The 22,421-nt window shown below is 38.9% G+C and overlaps 2 protein-coding genes across 8 annotated transcripts in view; one reads left to right on the top strand and one right to left on the bottom strand.

Annotated features, from left to right (window-relative positions):
• Positions 1-4,789, top strand: part of CACNB2 (calcium voltage-gated channel auxiliary subunit beta 2) — a 370,084-nt gene extending 365,295 nt beyond the window's left edge. For 2 of the 4 annotated variants that reach the window (XM_034760327.1, XM_034760330.1), the window contains one exon: positions 2,593-4,788. In XM_034760327.1, the coding sequence (XP_034616218.1) occupies positions 2,593-3,084 (492 nt within the window). In that variant the 3' untranslated portion in view covers positions 3,085-4,788. Of the gene's footprint in view, positions 1-2,592 lie in introns of all 4 variants that reach the window. The other 2 variants (XM_034760328.1, XM_034760329.1) reach the window with 2 other exon arrangements.
• A 7,793-nt stretch (positions 4,790-12,582) lies between these two features.
• Positions 12,583-22,421, bottom strand: part of NSUN6 (NOP2/Sun RNA methyltransferase 6) — a 37,755-nt gene continuing 27,916 nt past the window's right edge. For all 4 annotated transcript variants that reach the window (XM_034760319.1, XM_034760321.1, XM_034760320.1 and 1 more), the window contains 4 exons: positions 20,421-20,565; positions 18,286-18,434; positions 15,860-15,985; positions 12,583-13,436 (listed from right to left, as the gene is read on the bottom strand). In XM_034760319.1, coding sequence (XP_034616210.1) covers positions 13,224-13,436; positions 15,860-15,985; positions 18,286-18,434; positions 20,421-20,565 — 633 coding nt within the window. In that variant the 3' untranslated portion in view covers positions 12,583-13,223. The remainder of the gene's footprint in view (positions 13,437-15,859; positions 15,986-18,285; positions 18,435-20,420; positions 20,566-22,421) is intronic.

The following is a 22,421-nucleotide window of genomic DNA, read 5'->3' as shown; positions in this document are numbered from 1 at the left end:
AACCTTAACTTCCTTCTGCTTCATCATATGAAGATATATTTTAAACAGAGGTGGGCCAAATCTGGAACCTCAAATCTGAGCCTCTTCAAAGTTTAGGAATGGAGTGAACTTGCACTGAACCCACTGTTAGGATACAAAACTAGGAGGGCCTGTCTTCCCTTTCTTGTTTTGATGCAGTAAAATCTCACAAGAACTGAAAGATTTCAGCCTGAAATCTCTGAAAAGATCTGATTTCATAATATTTCCATCTTTTTAGACTGAACTCTTCTTAGAACAGTTCATAAAACTTCAGCACTCCTGAAAACAAACCCAAATCCTCGTCCTAATTCAACTTTGATCCACAACCCCAAAATTTAACTTAAATGTTAATCTGGATCCAAATGCTGCCTCCTCAGTCCATCTGTAATATTAGGGGCCAGTTCTCGCTGTGGAGGTGCCCATGGCTTCTATTAGATTTTTTTTTTTTTTTTGCACTAACAATTTCTGAAGTTGGAGGAGGGGGAAAGTATAATTTGCTTAGCCCTTTGTTTCCGGTCAAAGCAGACCAACTAGATCTGAATTCATAAAACATTCTTTTCTTCAGAGCAACTAGAAGTTTTGCACTTACTCTTAAACCACAGCAAACTGCTCTCTTTGGATTTTACTGGTCAAAATTCTGTAACATTGAGTGTATTTGACATTTTGACCATTTGGGAATTAAAATATCCCATATAACTGTTCTTATTTTGTGCGCTTTAAAATCCATCCTTGTGACAAACTTTAATTTTTTTCATAAATTTAAAGCAGATCATTAATTTAGACTATTTTCTTTACATTTTACTTTATTCTAACACAACATAATAAATATGTATGTTTTATTCAGAAACCAACTCTGGGCATTTCTTTCCACCCACTTTGCTGAATAGTACTAACTATTCAAGTTCATATTTAATACACTTCCCTCCCAAAATGCCAACATCAGCTAAATAATGACCAAAACAGAAACAAAAGACTTCCACAGTAGAGCCTAGAGTCTTGTGTTGACAGAGACATAATGTCAGAAACTCATGAATCTGAACAGCACACGTGATATAACATCTAATGTAATTTGGCAAAGCAGATGCAATTATATCTTTTTACTGTGCTCGGATAAACAGATGTACTACTCTGTTAAATTCTACCTATATAATAATAATCCAGAATTGTTACACTGTGTGTCACCCTGAAGCCAAGAATGTTTGTTGAGTCAGTGTGAAGCCACTGGAAACAGTTACAAGCATGGTTGAGAGTTCTTTTTGTTCAGAATACCACTGGGTTCAATCATCACTGAGGTTCATAGTCTGTTACCATCCAATTTTCAAATTCTCAGCAATTTGTACTTTACAAATTATACCTGTGCATATAGTAAGGCATGTATCTATGCCATGCCAAGAGTCCCAGACCATTGTGATGTCAAAGGTCACTCAATCACCAGCCTTATTCTACAGCTAATTTGCATACAACAGTTTCATTGCTTGTATGAGGAAGACTGCTGAGAAGGTAGGTGGGTTACTTAGCCCAACTGCCACATCCCGGCAACAACAAGGGCTTTGAACTACTAGTTTGATTTAACTTTGTACCAGCAGTGATAGCTTCGTGTTGAAGTTCCTGCCAAAGGTGGTCAGGACTATTCCTTTTGGCAGGACACTGTTTCTTTCTTAATTCTGAAATTAAATCTCAGCAATCATTTGGCTGTTGTTTTGGGACAAATGCAGGTAAATGTAACGGAACCCCAAAACTGAGCTAAATAATCACAATTGTTCATTTTGCAGTGATTTCAAACACTGTGCTGATGAAGACTAGGTTTGATTGTACTTGGTAATTCTTATTTCAATCTTTAGGTAGTAGCAATATGTTAGGAAATTGTTTGTGATGATATCATTGTCCCTCCATTTTCCTTGGCAGTAATCATTTAACTATAAGGTCAAAGTCCAAGTGTTTTATCACAGTGAGAGAAATTGAATTATTACCAAAAAACCAGAGGGGCAATGATATTATTAGTATTATAATACAAGTATGAGCGATACCAGGTCAAGCCATAGCTTAATTCTTAAAATAAAACCAGAGGCCAAAATCTTGGCCCTCCACTGCTATCTCCACCCCTTCAGCATTAACCCAGCTGTGTTTTAAAGACTGTCTCCAGTGATACCTGTCCTCAAAGAGGTTTCTGAATAGCCTCTAATGATCCCTACCCTCTCTGAAGCTGACGTATCCTCTCTAGCTCTTCTGAATTCCCAGTTCTGCTTCTGCATCCTCCATGTTGATCTGGAGTGCGACTGCAGTTGTTGCTAACTGGAATGTTCAGAAAGTAAAGATGTTGCACAAGCCATGGACCTATCACCGAATAAACTGGCTGCTGCCCGCATCCTGCTAGGGAGGGAAGGGCTCACTTGTATTACAATACAATATTTTCAGTACAAGTTTAATTCTAACAATTTCTGGATTAGATTCACAGTGCATTGTCATGTATGTAAATTACCGCTGTTATTGTTTTTAGCTTAATTTGTATTGAGGAAATATCTTTAAATATGTGCCCATGATTGCAAACTTACTGTCTATTGTAACACTAACCAGGGCTCTCAAGGAGATCAGAGGAATGACCATTCAGCCCCAGAACGAACTGGCTCACAAGTTGAAGAGGAAGCACGGATTGAACCCACGAAGAAATTTCTACATCGTTCATCTTCCTCAGCACAACACCATAACCATCGCAGTGGTGTTAGCCGAGGCTTGTCTAGGCAAGAAACGTTTGACTCAGAAACCCAAGACAGCAGAGATTCAGCTTACATAGAACCAAAGGAAGAGTACTCACATGAGCATGGTGACCACAATGATTCTCACAGGGATCACAGTCATAGAGACGAGTCACATGGGAGCAGTGATCACAGACATAGGGAATCAAGGCATCGCTCAAAGGAAAGGGACCGAGAACAGGACCACAATGAATGCAACAAACAACGCAGTCGTCATAAATCAAGGGACCAATATTGTGACAAGGATGGGGAAGTGATATCTAGAAAACGCAATGACACAGGAGACTGGAACAGGGATGTATACATCCGCTAGTAACTTTGGCCTCTGGCAGTTTTGTGTTTCTTTGAAGTCTTGTATAACAACGCCCCTTGAAAATATCTTTGGGTTCTTCATTGCAGAACATATGGTATCCTTCTGTATGCTGATTTGTATTGCTGTTGCTTGCATAGCAATAGCATGAAATAGAATATTCATATACTTATTTTTTTGATTAGTGCTATATAAATTGGCATAGTACAACTGCAGAGCTCCTCATGTTGTACTGTGCTTTTTTTCAAGCTGTTTTTGGTAGCAGCCACTTGAACAATATCTGTTGCCATCAAGGTGGTGTTAGTGTTTTAAAACAAGGTACAGTTGATGTTTAATAACCTCCCGTGTATTCAGCAAGCCAGAATCAGCACATACAAAACTGAAACTCATCTGTTTTGATTTTTAATTTGTATGCACTTGATTTGCATATTGATTTAAGAGCCACTATCTGTTGCTTGTACCTCTGGTGGACTCCATTTGGGGACAGAATTCAGTCTTGCCTTACACATAGGGAATCATAAAGTCAAAATCTATTTTCTATGTACTGGTACTGTGTACTGTATATACAGTTTATAAATGTTATTTCTGCAGACACCTTCTTACTATATAAGTTTGACCACACTGTTTTAGAGTCCTAATGCCAAGTCAGCAGATTTGCTTTTGAATTACTGGCAACTGGAACTAGCCTCATTCAGGAAATTGGTAAGTGTGTTCAATCTAGACATTTTTTTTCTTCTGTAGCTGAAAGCTTGTACTACTGTAAATATGAATGAATGCTTGAGATAAAAGGTTTGATTCCTATATTTTATGCTGTCCTTGCAAACTTATAATTTTGCATTTTAAATTGATAACAATAACTAACCTAGCACTATAAATTGTTCTACACGTCTCACAAATTGTAATGGACACACTCTATTTTTTGTCTTATTGTCAGAATGGTGGAGCATACATCATAGGGTATGTGTGTGCGGATCTAGTGAAGGAAATAAGCGATTACTCAAAATTCCAACCAGTCAGTTTCTTTATTCTATCTGTTATTTTCAAAATCTGAATTGCAGTCAGGGAACATGAGGCAGTTTACTGCTACACGTAATTGGGAAAGCATAAATCTGCTGGCTGTTTGTTGAGACTCCAGGAGAGTAAAAACACAGGCAAACGTTACTGTAAGTGTTTCACTGGAAATGTAAAATCTTTGTGTTTTAGAGTATTTGTTTTAGTAAGAAAAGTTTACACAGCTTGTGGAGAGTTATTTTGTTGGAAAATAAATTTTTTTGTAGCTTCTCCACTTTTTTCTCCACTTGCCACTTACTCCGTGGTCCTACTTTGCAGCCAGGTCTGTGCTCGTCCTTCAGCTAAAAGCTTGTCTGCCAGTAAGAGCCCAGAAAAAGGACTGTTATAACCAAAGGTTCCATCTGTTCTGAACTCACTAGAGAAACGTGTTGAAATCAAATGGAATGGCACCTCACTATGTTGTGCACCGAGTACCCGTTTTACTGGTAAGTGGGACACAATGTATTACTTTTTGGCTTCAGATCCCATGCCCCTGCCTAGATTAAATTCTGTTCTGTGTCACAGATAATGATTTTAGTAGTTTTAAGAATCAAACACTCCCCGTGCTTGTAAGTAGCACACATTATATAAAGAATACAGAATTGGAGTCGTACTCATTTATAACTGTGCATGTTTTTATAGTTTATATATTTTCTTGCAAAAAAGTGGATATTTGAATTGCCTGACCAAGTATTTTATATCATTATAGTGAAATGTATAAGAAATACATGAGATTCATTTAAAAAGATTCCATTCCTTTATTCCAGGGTCTAGATAATTATGTTTCCACCCTTTGGGAAATATTTTTTCTCTAAAAAAGGCTTTGGAGTATTTTTTTTATTTTATTTTATAAATAGAGGGTGAAATTTTCCTGTCAGGTATCTGATCATAACTCCCATTGCTGTCACTCATAGGCATCCAAGAACAGCGTTTGACTGAATGTGTGCGCTGTGGGAAGGGACGGTAAAGGTCTCTTTCTAGAAACAAAGTTCTAAGCCAGGGGTAGCCAACCTGAGCCTGAGAAGGAGACAGAATTTACCATTGTGCATTGCCATAGAGCCACAGTAATACGTCAGCAGCCCCCATCAGCTCCCGCACCCCCCGTGACTCCCAGCCACTGCAACCCCACCAATCAGTGCCTCTCCCTCCTTCCCTGATCAGTTGTTTCGTGGTGTACTGGAGGCTCTGGGGGTGGGGTGCGGGAGGAGTGAGGGCACTGCAGGCTCAGGGGTGGGGGTGGGAAGGGGTGGAGTGAGGGCAGGGCCTGTGACAGAGCCAGGGGTTGAGCAGTGAGCACCTCCCCCCCCCTCGGCATATTGGAAAGTTGGCGCCTATAGCTCCAGCCCTGGAGTCAGTGCCTATAGAAGGAGCTGCATATTAACTTCTGAAGAGCTGCATGTGGCTCCGGAGCCACAGGTTGGCCACCCCATTCTAAGCATTTGTATACACTGTAACTACCTTTCTAGCAAAATGAAGATCGTCTGTAGACCTGTTACATACTAAATGGATTTGTACAAATGGTTGCTGTATATGTACATGTTGGCGTCTCTTGGATCTGTATCAGTTCAGCAGTGGGAACCCATGTTGTAAGTATATTCGCTGTTTGAAATGTTTCAGATCATTTTTTAACTGAAAGAGATTGTTATATATCCTTGCTCGCTACACTCCTACTCTAGCTATTTTACCAGCTTGAAGTTACTGAGCTGTGAATGGTAATTCTCTAACCTACTCCAATTATTATGTCAGTTAGTTCCTCCACAGAAACTACCTGTGGATTCCACCCTTGGCAGTCAAAACCTAGCCTTTTATTTTTACTTTCATTCCAGATAGGTTTTTTGCCTCAAAATATTTCTTAGGGAAAGTTATGCAGTATTTGAAATCTCTAAGCAGCTATAAATGGAAACTTTGCCGGTTTGTTCATCTCTTTATATGGATGTCCATTGTAAACAAAGAATATAAATGGAATCCTGGCATGGGATAAATGGAGTATTTATTGGTTCACGGAACATACATTCTCTTTTCACAAAGGAAAGCATATGCCCTAAACCAGGTCAATGACAATATCCTGCTATTGCCTATTGGGAATGTACCGGTACTTAAACTGCATTCCTTGAACTAGTAATTTCATTTTCTTATAATTCTACGCATGACATTTCTTCCCCAATTAAAGTGAGAAACTAGTTGTAGTACTGCTTTGTCAGTATACCTTTTGCAATATAAGTTGCTCTATACGTTCTATTGTTGAAAAGCATTTGGCACGTAGAAGCGTTGACCAGCATGTTTTAAAATACTTCAACTGGAGGACATATGAAAGGCTGTAGTGACGTACTTTTCCCTCAATGGTTAGCTGCTTGGAAAGTTTGGCAATATTTATTTATATTTTGATAGTGCCAGAGGTCCCAGTCTGCATCAGGTCCTTCATGTATCGGCCCTGCACAAACCCACAGTAAGAAACAGCCGCTCTACCCTGCCAAACTAAAAAGATCAAGGGATGGTAGCATGCTAAAACATGAAGCAACCTGCTCAGGAGCCGTGATACGTGTATCTTGCTAGTTCTATATTGTTTTTGCCCTCAGGACAATCAGCATAGGAAGGGTGAAGGGAGAGGGCTACAACTGAATATATACAGTGTATATGCACATTTTATTATATACCTTTTTGTATGTCTTTTTTAATACACATCAATGCTAGCCAACAGCCCAGTTCAATCTAACCGCTATCAGTTGTTCATTTTCTTGTAGACACCATGGAATAAGGTGCCCTTGAGGAGCGATTTGAAGGTGGAATGAGTAGTGGTCATACCGATCAGATCAGGGAGGGTGTTCTGTGCATACAGGACAGTGTGTAAGGAAAGAGCAAATACGTGTATGCAGGAAGCTAGCCTCAGGATGGGTGGGGGTGCAGAATGACAGGAGGTAAAAAATCATTTTGCAGTCAATTAATCGACTAACCATTATCCAGGAAAAGATTGTAAAACAACAACACACAAGTGACATACTTCATCCTGGGGTTTTAACAGATTCATATACAGTACTGTCTCTGGAGTTTGGAAGTGGGGAAGAGGTTTTGGTTTTAATGTTTATGTTCATTAAACTGTAGTATGCAATTACTCAGTTTCACTTCTTGATTTGGCCCTATTTAACCAAAGCAAACTTGGGCAGTGGTTTACACCATGAGATGTAGAAAAATTTGCAAAATGCAGTGGGAGAAGCTCATTTTTCCCCACACAACCAGAGTGTTTGGCTTTTTTTGTAGGTGGAGCATGAGGTGAAATCCTCTTCCCCTCCCCCCAACCCAGGGTCAAAGTGCACAGCAGTTGTAACTTCTTCTCTCCCCCTCCAATGTGGCTACTCGTTTACAAACCATGTGGTGTCAGAGTCTTCCCCAGCCATACTCATCAGAAGTGAATGTCACCCTGTTGAACAGCTGTGGGACAGTATGGATTTTGCTGCTAATCATTTCTAAGCTGTGTTGGTTTGTTAGTCACTGAAACTGGATTTCAGAACATGCCACTCCTGCTCATTAGCCAAATTCAGTAGATAATCTGATTTCACTGTAATGCATTTTTTGTTAACATATTTTTTTATTGCTTAATATTAATCATTTGTCATAGTCTTTGCATCTTTCAGGAAGCAACATTCATTAGTTTTCCCTTTTCTGTAAGTTCTCAAATATCTTTTTACCATTCCTGATTGTGGTCTGAGCCCCCAGTAATTCAGATTGTCTGGATTATTTCCCAGATACCCATTGCCATATTCCTCTGAATCTTTTACAATCTTCACTTTACTCTGCTCCGTTCCTTCCTCTCAGGAGAAAAGCACATCATAAGCAGCTCTACCAAGGTAGGCAAGGAATGGAGAAGTTGCTTTTTACAATGTGAAGTAACATTCTTCTATTATACATTGTGCCTGTAAATCTCACATCTTTCACAAAATGTTTCATTCCCTCACAATTAGGTGGATGTAATATGCATATGCCATTTTCTTGTGAATACTCTTAATACTAATATTGCTTTGATTCTCGCAGTCAAATTCCCAGAATGTCTCTTCTAAATTACCTTCCAATTTTTATATAAGAACTGGATTGCATAGGCACATAAGGTCACCATTTCTTTCTATAACACAGCATTCTAATTGTGTGTTCCTAGGCAGCAAACAAATCTTTAAAAAGCCAATGGGTTACACAAGGTGTAATATCTGATCAAAATTTTGTTCCTTTAAATAATACATATTTTGTTAATCTGATCACCCCTGGATATATTTATATATATGTGTGCATGTGTGTGTATAATCTTTCAACAAATTATAATAATCTGAAACCAAATTTGGTGCTAAATTATGTAATGAAGGTTAGAAAAATTGTCATTCTTTAACGGTTGTTCTAGAAGTCTCAATAAATAACCTAGAACAGTGGTGGGCAACCTGCGGCCCATCAGGGTAAACCACGGCCACTGGGAGCTGCGGGCGACCATGCCTGCGGACGGTCAATGTAAACAAATAGTCTTGTGGCCCACCAGCAGATTACCTTGGACGGGCTACAGGTTGCCTACCACTGACATAGAATGTTTAATGTTAACAACAAAACAAAGTACTTAGAAATAAAGAACAGAAATAATGTGCTGAAATAAGCAGAGTACTGAAAGTTATTAATGAGAAAAGATGCTAATCATTGTGACAAATTGTCTTTATAAATCAGATTAAGTACTAAAATTTAACAAATTACACCAGCCTTTATGATATTTTAGGTACTTACCTTTACATTGATGAAGATAAATATCTAGAGTTGGTACTGTTGTAAGGTTCCCTCCCCCTGCTTATCTCTAAGCATTTCTACAAACAGGTAAAACTGCTTTTGAGACTTTGTTGTTTTTAAAGGGACATGGTCAGGTAGTTTGGACACATGATCTAGGTTTTGTAGCAAGAATCCTTATTCATTCAATGTTTAACATCTTCATTTGGGATTTTAACATTCTGCACTAGGTAGTGCATAAGCACTAGAAAGTGAAACCTACTATAACAAGGCCAACCTGTCACCATACAGCGAGGGACTGATTAAAAGGGAGAACGTTATATAAATGTATATTCTCTTATTCTCTGTCTAGTAATACTAGAAAGGAAAAACAAGTATCCAATATAATTTTGAGCCTAAATGTCCCCTTAATGTCTTTTGCAACAAAGCAGAAACAGTTACAATAGTATAACTTCAAAGCTCAGCACTCATTTTTCATGACAAAAGTACTCAACCAGCATCATGCAACCGTTTTACTTTTTTTTTGTCAGCCCCAAAAAATTAAATGAAGTTAATTTTTTTTAAAAATTAATTACTAAACAACACTATTTTGTTGTTTGATTAGTCAGGATGTTTTAAAGCGCTTGATAATGCTTACAAAAAATTCAAAGTTGCTTTTAATACAGTTTCAGTATAGCAAACTTAAGAAAAAAAAGTACAGGTTGAGTCAACTGATCACACTCATCCATCCCACATCCCCACACAGTAGAAAAGTCAGGGTAATCAAATCGCTTTTGGTAGATTGTTTTTCTCTTATAATACAAAGAGTCACTATATAGGAATAATGCTGTGTCAGAGCAGCTGGGAGAGGCAGTCCAGGTGGATAACTGCTGGGGGATCAGAAGCTCGATGTTTACACTACACTTCTGTAGTTCAAAGCAGAAGGGAAAATGGTCTACAATTTTCACTAATCCCTTTGGATCAGAAACAACTTGTAGATGGATATGAGCGGTAAAGAAATTTGGCCCTTGGCATTACATGGTGGGGTGGCAGTGGAAACAACTGAAGCTGGGGTTGTTTATAATTTAGTTACAAAAAAAGGTTTGTTTCTTCCTGAGAACTCCTCAGATATAGGTCAGTTGAGCTCAGCTTCGGCACAGTCTGATCTCTGCTTTAGAACAGAGGTTTGTGATTTTAAAAAAAAAAATCCATGTAGGAAAGATCACAACAGGCCTGACACAATTCAACACTGTTGACTTTTTCAAATTTGCTCTTGCACAACTCCTGCTATTAGTTGCTGCTTTCAATTTGCACTAAGAAGTTCCCTACTCTTCTCAATGTACAGGTGTGTTAGAATACAGCCCATAGGGTCATAATTGACCTTTACAGGATTTAATTCCGGCATTCCCCTCAAAAGATGATGGTGTCTTTTACTAGCATTGACATAGAGTGCAACTGCAAGCTAATAAATGCTATTACTAAGTAGTCAGTGTGGCCATGTCTCAGGTAGGAAAACAGGTTGTATTTTTAAAATGTGTTTGCTAGCTAACACATTTTAAGTAACAGGACTTCACAGAGGACTTTGCATATAGTGTACTTAGGGCTAATCAAAGCATTGGTTCGGCTAGTTATGGTTAATCCTAGGGGTAGCCATTTAAGTAAAGAGCTTTCAAACTGATTCCTTCCCCCTGAGAGGAATGGCTATCGCTTATAGATGATGTATGAGATGATAAACATATACTATAAACAACCTTAGCTAAAAGCAGAAGCTAAATTTAAGAACAAACCACAGTGACATTTGAGTAACAAAATTATATCGCTTATACTAGGTTGTTTTAATTGCAAACCAAGCAGTAGCATCTCAAACTATTTTACTTTTACAGAAGGAAATACCATTCATGCTGTTCACTCAAATCAAATATAGTTTTACTTCAATACTCAAACTTTATGTAAGTAATAGTTTTAAACAAAAGTTGTCAGTCAAAAACAAGGAAAAAACTCCCCCATCAATCCCTGAACATAGGTTGTTTGAACTGCACCCACCTTTTTCATTCCTATACCCTGCCAGTTCCCACATTATTCCTTGTATTGGAAATGAGGAAGACTACATGACCCAGCAAGCCCTAACACTGTCTACGTACACCAATAGCCGGCAGCATTCAGGATTAGTATACATTTTTGCAGGTTTATTAAAGTTAACCGTTCTCATTGCCATCTTTTTTAATTCCCTTCTCAATTCGGACCCGATGTCTCCTGATGAGCTAGCGTTTAAGCCACTTGCAAGGTGGATTGTGACGTTTTTTCAGATGGCACTGAGTGCTGTCTCTAGCAGTTTGTGATATATTAACCACCACATTAATGTTTCAAAGGAGAGAGGAAGCAGCAAGTTACCATGATGTCATTGATGACTTAGAGTGGAGCATATGCTTACAAAAGTTGCAGATAACACCAAGATAGGAAGACATTGCAGGCACTTTGGGGAAAAGGATTAGAATTCAAAATTAGCTTGTAGAATTGGTCAGAAATCAAAGTACTTCACTTAAGGAAGAGAAAGAAAAAAAAAAAGGACTAATTGGGTTGGTGGTAGTCCTGCTGAAAAGGAGTTGGGGGTTATAGTGGATTACAAACTGAATATGAGCCAACAATGTGGTGCATTGTGAAAAAGGATAATATTCTGGCGTGTATTAACATTAACATATATGGAAGATAACAGTCCTGCGCTACTCCATAGTAATCAGCCTTCAGCTGGAGTCCTGTGTCCAATTGTGGGTGCCAAACTTTAGGAAAGACATGGATAAATTGGAGAAAGTCCAAACAAGAGCAACCACAATAATAAAAGGTTTAGTGCACTGGTCCCCAAATGGTGGGGCACACATTCGGGGCAGAAAGAGCCTGGCAGGGCCCAGGTCAACCTCAACAGGCAAAGAGACAGTGCTACCCAGTCCTGCCCCAGCCTCAGCAACGGCTTCACACCTGGCCGCCAGCCCCAGCCTTGACCCCTGTGCACCCCAGGTGAGTTGCAGCCATGCTCCCGGTGCCATGGGGGCAGGACAGGGGTAAGGTCATGACCCTGAAAAGTTTGAGGACCATTGATTTAGAGAATCCGACCTGCGAGAAAAGATTTAAAAAAAAAAACAGAGCCTGTTTAGTCTTGAAGACTGAGGGGGGAACCTGGTAACAGTCTTAAAATATGTGAAGGGTTGTTATAAAGAGGATGGTGTTCAATTGTTCTTGTACTTTCCATGAACATGGTGACGGAGTGGGACTAGGTAGATGGAACATTTTCCCTAATAGCTATAAAGCTAGTTAAATACAGGAACAGGCTTTCAAGGAATGTTATGGAGTCCTGTCATTGGAGGTTTTTAAGAACAGATTGGACAAACACCTATCAGGGATGGTCAAGGTTTAATTGGTTCTGCCTCAGCGCAGGGACCTTGATGACCGTGAGGTCCTTTCCAGCTCTATATTTCTATGATTCTGCCAGATAGAGACAGGAATGTGATACTCTGTGCCATGAAAAAGCTGAGATTTTCACCATCCCAATGGCATAGATTATTAGACTGTAGCCCTCATGGTGCAAGTGATATTGGACTTTAAAACTGCCCCTAGTCAATCAGTCCAGTAGTGCTGTTTCTGAACTGATCCAGGCTTACAAATGGCAAGTTTGACCTTGAAGCACTGTATCTTTCAGTCCCTGAAGGGAGAGGGGCAGTATACATATGCTGCTACAAAGCCTATTATATTGTGTGTCTACAATATGAATAGAGAATCTCGCTTATAGTAAAATAAAGGAGATGAGATGTTATAATTATTAATTTATAAAACAGCTCTTTGTGAAATGCGACTATTTCACATCACTATTTATTTAATGATGCAGTAATTTCTAAATTCCCTATAGAAACTATCATTCTTTACAAAATTTGACTTTATATTTTTTATGTATTTAATCTGGATTTTTTTACATTTTATAAAATTTAAATTCCCACAGCAAAATCTGTTCCTATGCAATACTGTACACATTAAACCAACAAGTTAAAACAGAAAACAAGCAGTAATCTAAATGTGCAATACTGTACACTAAGTCAACAACCAGTAATCTGAATTTACCTTTCCTTCCGCCACTGACCTACTATAAATACAAAAGCTAATGGAGACATAAAAATGAATCAACACCTCCTGCAACTGTGACTTTCTTGTTCCAAATCTGTGGCTCTGTCCCAGTAGAACAGCTGGGAGATTTTACTGCTTCTATAGCAACCATGTCATCAGCCTGTTGGCTTGACAACAATGCATGAGAAGAAACAGTTAAGAATGGTCCAACTGTTAACTCAAAAGGTGCTTTTTCAGGTTGTGTTGCTAAATGTCTATTTGCTGTTCAATTTAATAAATTTTGCAATAAAAAATCCTATACAGTCTTTATTCGCCAGCAAGATCAGGTCTTCTTCCCTGGAATCCTGCAAAGAGTTAATATCCATTCCACGTGACGTCACACTGGATGGATCAAACCTCTGCAACAGCTTCAGCTGATCAAGTGATAATCCAGCTCCCATCATGCCTTCTCCTCCAATACGTGGTTCCTTTTTTAAGTGAGAAAGTAAAGCAGTTTATTTACATTAATCTGCAATTACTGTTGTTTTGATTAATTAAAAATACATATTAAAATATGAACTCAAGAAATTATGTATAGAAGGATGTAGTGTAACATACTGGTAGAATAATTTTAATTGAACATCTTTGGTATATTTATTATACAATTTCTATATGAGCCAAAACCAAGCTGATTCTAGCTGCTGGAGTTTGTTTTGTTGTATCCGTTTCATAAGGAAAAGGAAAGAGCATTTTAGCTCATGCTACTGGAGATCTATTTACAAGAAATCATAAAATGTCTATGGAAATATTGTGGGAATGCACCGTTTAATGTCACTCCCTAATCTGAAAAATTAGACCCAAAAGACCAGTACTTCATACACATAATACAGGTGGTGACCAAAAAAATCTATACACTATACAACAGGTACAAGAAGGTAGCACATTTAGTTTTAAAGTGGCAGAAATGTAATCCCAACTCTAGATCAGTTGGTAGCAGAATTAGATAAAAACGTTTGTCATTCAGCTGAAATATCAAGTATTTACACTCAGTATGTGCCTGCTACATATATAGCTCCATGGGAAACGATAGTGAGTCAAAGTTGTTCAGCTTCATGAATGAAATCCCAACAATACTGAAGTCAATGGAAATGTGCCATTTACTTCAATGAGAATTTTGCTTTATAATTTATCAGGATTTTTTTTTCCCAGGAAGTGGATGGCAAAGATGACTGTATTCATATCAACAGGCAATAGAGGAAATATGGGCATATGATAATCTTCAGCACAAGCCCCAGCACTGTTAAATGTTGGATAGTACATCTTTTATTTTCTTCTACTGCTAAACACAAGCAGCCACTCTTCTTGTCATACCCCTATCCCAAACTCGCTTTTTTAAAAAATTTCAATTAAAAGATGCACCAATTACTCGATCTAGGCACATTAACTAAGTGCACAATTACAATATTTACATGCTAAACCAAAAGTCAAATTGACTTTTCCTCAACCATATAATACAGTAAAATTAACAATTAATCCCCTTAACATCCTGCCTAAGTGGAAGCCTAGGAGAACAGAACTATAGCTGGCCTGATGATCAAATCTCTCAAAGTACTAGTATAAACAGCGAGAGAGGGATCTTAGAATAGCTGCATTCAAAGATCACACGTATTTTCATACCCCTACTATCTGCAGATATTGGCTCTGAAATGAACTAGATATTGTAACAGAACTATTTCAGCTGACATGTCTATGATTCTGTGGATAGATGTCATACACCTCTGGCAAAATGACAATGCCTTTGACTAATCGTGGTTTTCACCTGCGGCCCCTGTGACATCCTCAGGGCCATACAGGTAGTATTGGATGAAGCCCACATAACACATTGTGGGCCATATATGCGGCCCACAACGGTAATTAGGTTGAAAACCACTGCTGTGGAAGGGTGACTTGCATACACAGTATTAACAACCATCTTTGAATTCTTCCCTCCTACCCCACCCCACCCCACCAGCAGTTTTTTACGTTTTCTTCCATCCTTAACATGATTCTTATAGCTATTTCAATAGCATTCATTGAATTTATTTTGCCCTTCCTGTGAGGTACTGAAATAAAAGAACAACAAGTATAAATATGCATTAAGAACAAGAGCTACAAGGAAAATGCTAGCCTGTCTTGAACTATCTATGATCCCACTCTGTTTTAATGACTGACTGGTGTACAGATACATGAAACCACTGCAATACACTGGTCGGGGTATGAATGTAAAGCCATTTAATCTCCCTTCAGTGAATTGCAATTAGATATGTGCTGATTCACTATGAAAATCACCATGTGTCCTATAGCCCTCAACCTCTCATGTTACCTAAGGTGAAATGGGCTAGTTGTTACATAGCACATTGCTGCAGCAGCATACAGCATCTAGAATGCTGACAGAAGACCTCATGAAAGACCATTTTCCTTGGTCAACACTGTGTTGTCGCTTACTGGTGACAAGACTTTCCTGTTCCTCAAATACTTTTACTTGCAAGTCCATTTCTATCTATGGATGTTACATACCAGGAGTTTCAGTATTTGCTACTTAGTGAATTTACATTTATTTTATTGTATTCTTCTGAGAAATATCTTACCACACAACAGACAGGAGTACTTTAAGTGTCATGGCACAGCCATTATTGTAATGACACAGATCAAACAGATGTAAAAAAAAAATAAAAAATCCACGTGCCATTCAGATCTGCAGCAACTAAAAGTGCCTGCAATGAGCAAAATGTGTTTTATGAAATCACATACACCATTTCTTCACTGTTTCCAGAGTAGCATCCTACAGCAGAATTCTTCACCATATGGTTTAAAATTCCAGTGCTGATACTTGCATACTGAGTTGCATGTAGTAAATTGAAACTATTCCTACCTGTGACTGAAGCTGGAGGCAGGGAAAAGTTTCCAGGGCCCAGGCGACCTGCTCCTCATTTTCAGACAGTGTAATTGTACATGTACTATACACCAAAGTGCCCCCTGGCTTCAGCAATTTCACTGCCTAAAAAGAGATAGTGGTTCAGCTTGTATGGTATAAACATCTTAAATGCAGAATTATTTTGAACACTATAGTAGTATATTAAGTTTTCTTAAGGGTTAATTATGATTTGCATATGTATCTGAAACCATTATGGTACAGTAGGTAAATGTAACACATATTTAGGCCAGAATCTTTCTGTCTAAGACTCAGGCATACTGCTAATTGTATAGACATTTTGTCCCTTTCAAGAGATGCCATATAAGTTCTGTATCAGAGGGGTAGCCGTGTTAGTCTGAATCTGTAAAAAGCAACAGAGGGTCCTGTGCCACCTTTGAGACTAACAGAAGTATTGGGAGCATAAGCTTTCGTGGGCATCTGAAGAAATGAGGTTCTTACCCACGAAAGCTTATGCTCCCAATACTTCTGTTAGTCTCAAAGGTGCCACAGGACCCTCTGTTGCTTTTTACATATAAGTTCTAACATTTCCAAGTTCACTTCTGGAAGAAGGATCAGAGTTTGTATTACAGAAGCCTACCAATTAGAAAGCTTTTCCTGCCCTATTAGCATTAGAGCTTGCACATCTTCCTGGGCTGAGGGAAGTGACCTCTCCCCTCAAGATCTATAAAACAGCTGTCTAGAAAGCTCTGTGTAACTCATCCAGATGTAGGTTAGATTTGTTTTCATCAGCTGAAGCCAAATGTGGACATAGAGTCCTATTACTTTATTTTAATTACACAAGTTCAAAGACACACTGAAGAATCTTTACATATCTACATATGTTTTAAGGCTGAAAGATTAATAGTACCTGATACCATCTCCTTAGGAAAAGCAGAAGTCATTTGAAAGAGAGGAAAACAACTGATCTTGTTTTATAAATATCTGAAGAGTTCTAGGCAAGGATTTAAATTTTCCTTCCTCTCTTTGACTCAGTCACCTATGAATATGGAAAAACTGAGCTGAACACAACTTCTTTTCTTTTGCCATCTTGTTCTGAGCAAGACAATATGCAATGGAGAGATCTAAAAGAAGAGGTGTCTTGGAAGTAGGAACCAGAGCACCAAGACTTCTTAGTATTCAGTTGGTTCTGCTGATGATCTATCCAAGAGATGAACATCCCTCATGTGTAGACTAGTGTAAGATAAGGATACAAAAATGGGAAATCCCCAAACCAATTTGATGATACAGGAAATAGTACAGTTCTCTTCAACTTAAGAAGAGATGGGTGGGTAAATTCATTGCAGTAGGGGGAATATCAACTGGAGCTTGAAATTTTTATCAGTGAGGTGTACTTGTCTACCAGAGGGTGAGCTGGCCTTTTAGGGGCAAGTCTGGGACAAACACATTCCTACTCCAATCCCACCCCTTTTAGGTCAGGTATTCTGGGAACGATGGCTAGAAGCAAAGCCTGCTGGAAAACAGGGTAGGATATATAGGCAGAAAGATTATTCCTGGTCTCTCTCTCTCTCATTTGGGAAATGCAAGACCCACTATAGGTCTCTCTATGATAAGGAGGGAGCTGGAGAAGTGCACCAGCTTACTGATGGGGCTCACCCAGGATGAGGGAAGGCCTGGTGTGGGTCTCTCTCTGGTGGGGAGGAGCTAGAAGGAACAGAAGCTTGTCAAGGAGGGTTCTCCAGGGCCTGTACCAAGCTTGGTGATGATTCCCTGCTGAGAGGGAGCTAGCAAATGATCCCAAACGGAGCAATGTGAGTCAAGAAGCCTGTGACAGGACCTGAAAGGAGTCTTACAGACTATGCAGAAGACTCCTGGGGAGAGGTGAAAGAAGGTGTAAGACAAGTCCTGGGGCAACAAAGCAGCAGCATAGTCTTGAGACCTAGTTATTTAGAGGCCTAGGCTTGGCTTACACAGAAGATGAGAGGAAAGCCTCTGCACTTTCATTCTCTGATCAAGAAGAATGACCAGGGAAGACCCTGGAGAAAAGCAATGTCTAGCTCAGGCTGAGTCCTGCACTAAGAGCTGGGGGAAGGCAAAGGTCCATCAGCAGTGCCAGTGACCAGGACTCAAAGCCTGTGACCCAGGGAGCAGCAAGAACTGGTGTAGACCCTACAATCAAAGGGAAGGAGTCAGCCCAGGAACAGGGAAGCATTATTTTATAGAAGCCCTTCATTTCAGGCTTTTATTTGCTCTGGATGGAAGACTTTTGTTCCTCTGGACAATACACCATACCATCCAAGTACCAGAGAGCCAGGAGAAACTGAGGGCCGACTGCGTTCAGATGAGGTAAGCTGCACCCATGTAATCCTTAACTGTAAAACTATTTATGTGCAGTTTTCTTTAGCTGCTTAATGAGTCATACATACCATGCTGAAAAGCTTACGTTGCAATGGCTGATAAGACGTCACTTCTTTTAGAGTCCAGAAATAGGCCATATTTGGTCTCTGTCCCATCCCACTACAAGGAACATCAAGAAGAATTCGATCAAATGACTCTGCTGAGAATGGAGGGCCTTCTGCAAAAGGCAATTGACATTTTTAAAAACTGCAGCACAACCAGTTAGTTATACATTACACACAGCCTTCGTTTCTCTTCTTGAGCCTTCATCTGTAGATACAGATGCTCCCCAAGTTACAAAAGACCAGACTTAAGCAAATTCGCACTTATGGAAAAAGTTCCATAAGCCAGAAATAGGATTTTTGAGTTGCGGAAATTTTTGCGTAACATACGGATATACGTTTCTGACTTACACAAAATTCGAGTTACACAGGCTTTCCGGAATGGAACGATTGCATAAGTCGGGGGGCATCTGTAATGACAAGCTGTCACTGAATGTCTGACATGAAGTGTTTGAGGGTTTGTGCTCTATATACTGTGTCTGCAAAAGTGACCTAATCTACAGGTAAGGAGCAGCACAGCTAGTAATGACTGTGTAGATTTCATTTCTGAGAAGAAAGCATTTTTTATGACTATCTTTACAACACTGTGAACTTAAACAACTTGAGATCAATTTAGGCTTAGCATTTCGCAACCCTAATTTTTAATGTACTGAAAGTACAATATTAAAAAAAAGTGCCAATGAAAACAGAACTTGGGTGGTAAGTTCTGGAATGTGACATAAGGTGGCTCCAAAAATTACAGTAAGAACTAATCAGAATTGCTTGTGTGGAGGAAGGGAATTTGTAGTTATCCTGAATCTGTCCCTTCTCCTGAATCCTGCTGGGCTGTACAACCCAGAAGTTCTTACAATACCAAGAATAGGGTGACTCCTCAGTTCAGGATCTCAGAGGCAAGAGAAACTGGTTCCCCACATACATCTGGAAGTAGACAGCGAGGGAGAAAGTTGTATCTACTCATGCCTACCAAAAATTCAATTTAGATCACAAGTGAAAATGAGTTGGTGGCTTCATCCTACAGCTACCCAGCAATATGCCAGCACTCCCCAAACAACTATATTTTGCAACTATCTGGCATGACTAGCAGCTGTTGCCCAAGAGAGACTGTGGACTAGAATACAGAGCATTTTGCGAGACTTAAGTGCAGAGATGTATAGTAAAGCCTGAATAGATTTTACCTGTACTATGCCTGGCTCTTTCCACTGCTGCTGCTTCCTCACCTGCATAAGCACTAAATACCACCTATTATAAAATACATATATATTTGTTGAAAAAAATTATGAAAACGATACATTTGACCTTGGAAATCAATCTGACTGTAAGCTATGGGGCATTTCCCACATGTGGAAAGTGCATGAATTATGCAACCAAACCCTTAGTTTTGCTAGCTACTGACCTTGCTGAACTAGCAGGGAAAGGCCATTAACAGTTCCTTTTGGAAAAGATACAGTTTAGTTTGCATGGCAAATGAAAAAGAATCAAAGACAAAATATACCGTTTAAAAATTTCCATCCTGGGAACATAACCAGAGTCATCAATACAGCACCTTAGAAAAGCAAATGAAATTAACCTAAAATAAAAGTAATGCTCTATGCTTCTATAGCAACTCCCATCTGTCTCTGTTAAATAGCTATACAAACATTAACAAACTAAGCTTCACAGTACTCTTGGGAGTTAAATATTAATATCCCCATTCTAGAGATGGGAATTCAGAGACACACAGAAGCTAAGAGATCTGCCAAAGTCACTTATGTGACAGAACTAACAAAACCCCAAAAATTCAGAGTGTGAGCTTAAACACTATCATGAAGAAAGGCTTAACAGGCAGTCTCTCTGATATTATCTGGAGAAGGAATGAATGCCTCCTTAAGCACATTAGGCTGCAATAAGGACAGACACTTAAGAATTTTGCATGTGCGGTGCTGAGAAACTGATAATTGCAGAAAAGTAGAAAGTAAAATATCCACAGTGTTGAAGCACCCTGGGTATATGCCAAAGTTTCAAGGACTTTGAATATTGTGGCAGGTTTAACAGCACTAGCAAAAATATGATTATCATTTTTTTCTAAAAGACAGTATCAAAATTCTTAAAATCATTTACTTTACCTTGTCCATCTTCTTTCTTCCCAATGGCAAGTGCCTTAGTTCCATCACAGCAAAATGCTTTAATACAATTCAGCTGCAACAATGCTGCATTCTGCTTGATTTTTTTGACTTTGTTAGCTATCTTGTCCATGGCTATCACTTCACCCTGAAAAAGTGAAGTGTGCACCAAGGTAGTGGTTAAAATGATGAGTAGCTGCAGCAATACCTGTTACCTTTCATTTAAGCTCCAATTCATATCACACATTTTTCTCTACTTTAAAAATAAATTCTGATAAGAAAATGTTAATCTAAATTTTGTGGGGTTATTTAAATTGGAAGAAAAAATGTAATTAATACATTCATATTTTTTTTTTCCTTTTTTCTGATCATCTCTACAACTGGTCAGAAAATGTTCATTGAATATTTGACTAAAAATGGGGCAGAAGGAAATCAGTAATGTTTTCATATTTATCAACCAGCTTTAATTAATATTTTAATGGACTCCCTCCCCCAAAGTGTCTACATTATCTGATGTACTAATGTAATATACTGATGTTATAATATTAGAGTAATGTCTCAAAAGTACATCACAAGATTTCACACAAACATTTTAGAAATATTATTTATTAAATGCAACATGGAAAGTGATAAATGTAGGGGGGAAATGGACTTTACAAGCAGAAAAGCAAAGCAAAGCAGACAAATTAGAGGAGCCTTATTTTATACATGTTCAGGAAGTACATTAATTTATATAATTCCAATTCAACAACTGCATTCTCCTGAAGCTTTACTCCTGTGGTCTGAGGTTGGTAGAGTCTCTGGATGGAATTACAGTTACACATAATAAGAGGAACACTTTTTTCCTTATAAATCAAAAATATTTAATGTCTAAAAGTTGCAGATGCAGCACCAAACTATGAAAAACGTGTCTCATGCAAAAACTATAGATGGAAGTAAATCAATGGCAAAGGCACATTGCTATATAGAAGCTCTTCATCACCACACTGAAGCTCTTCATTTGTAAATTTCATGGCTCTACCTACTGAATGCCTATGCATGTTTGCAATTTTCCTATATTGAAGGGCTGGCCACTTCCCTAAGCACCACAATGATTATTTCAAGCAGACTGTCACATACAGCAAATTGTATGGCTTTTTAAAGTACACACAACTAACCATTGCAAAGTCCTACTGTGAATGCACGGATAACTACTGAAGTGCATTCTGTTGCAAACTGTAAGATCTCTCTAACTCACCTCACATTGTATACATTCCAGTCAAAAATGACAATTCAGCTAATAAATGTTACATTTTCTTGAAATGACTAAAATAGACACCCACCCCCCCATGTAAAAGAACAACCTCATAGCCCTTTCCTTCAGACTGAACATGCCTTGATATGGACAAGTCCTTACACCTCTCTCCCTATACTTTTTTTGGAAGGACATAGTGCTTGTGTGTGTTTTCTCCTTTGTCTTCCTCCAACTGTTAAATTTCATGCATCCCTTTCACATGTAATAGACTTTCTCCTTTTGTCAAACATACAACTTTCACTAAGCCTTCCAATATTAAGCACTCACAATGCCTCCACGGCCTGCTGCAGCTGATCCATTTTCCCACATCAATTACTAACCTTTTGTAATTGCTGTTCTTTAAGATGTGTTGCACATGTCCATTCCACTTTTGGCGTGCATGCACCCTGTGCACAGTCACTGGAAATTTTTCCCTTAGTGGTACCTGTTCGGGCAGCTTGAGCACCCTCTGCTGCTGTGTGCCCCTGCGTGCCGGTAAAGGGCCCAACTACCCCCGAATGCCCTCAGTTCCTTCTTGCCAGACAACTCCAATGCAGAGGGGTAAGTTAGTTGACTGGGTAATACGAAAATTAAATACCACTTTAGAGAGAAATCTCAGATAACAGCACACGTACACCTTTATCCTTAAAAAAGCTTGTATAAGGTGATTCAGATGTCAGAGCATGCATTTCGACCACGCTCCTGGCTGAAGCTATCGCTATCGCTATCAG

This window comes from Trachemys scripta, chromosome 2 (assembly GCF_013100865.1).
Source record: "Trachemys scripta elegans isolate TJP31775 chromosome 2, CAS_Tse_1.0, whole genome shotgun sequence".
NCBI classification, from domain to species: Eukaryota; Metazoa; Chordata; order Testudines; family Emydidae; genus Trachemys; species Trachemys scripta.
The sequence above is the reverse complement of the archived record's forward strand: the minus strand, read 5'-3'. Positions and strand labels throughout refer to the sequence as shown.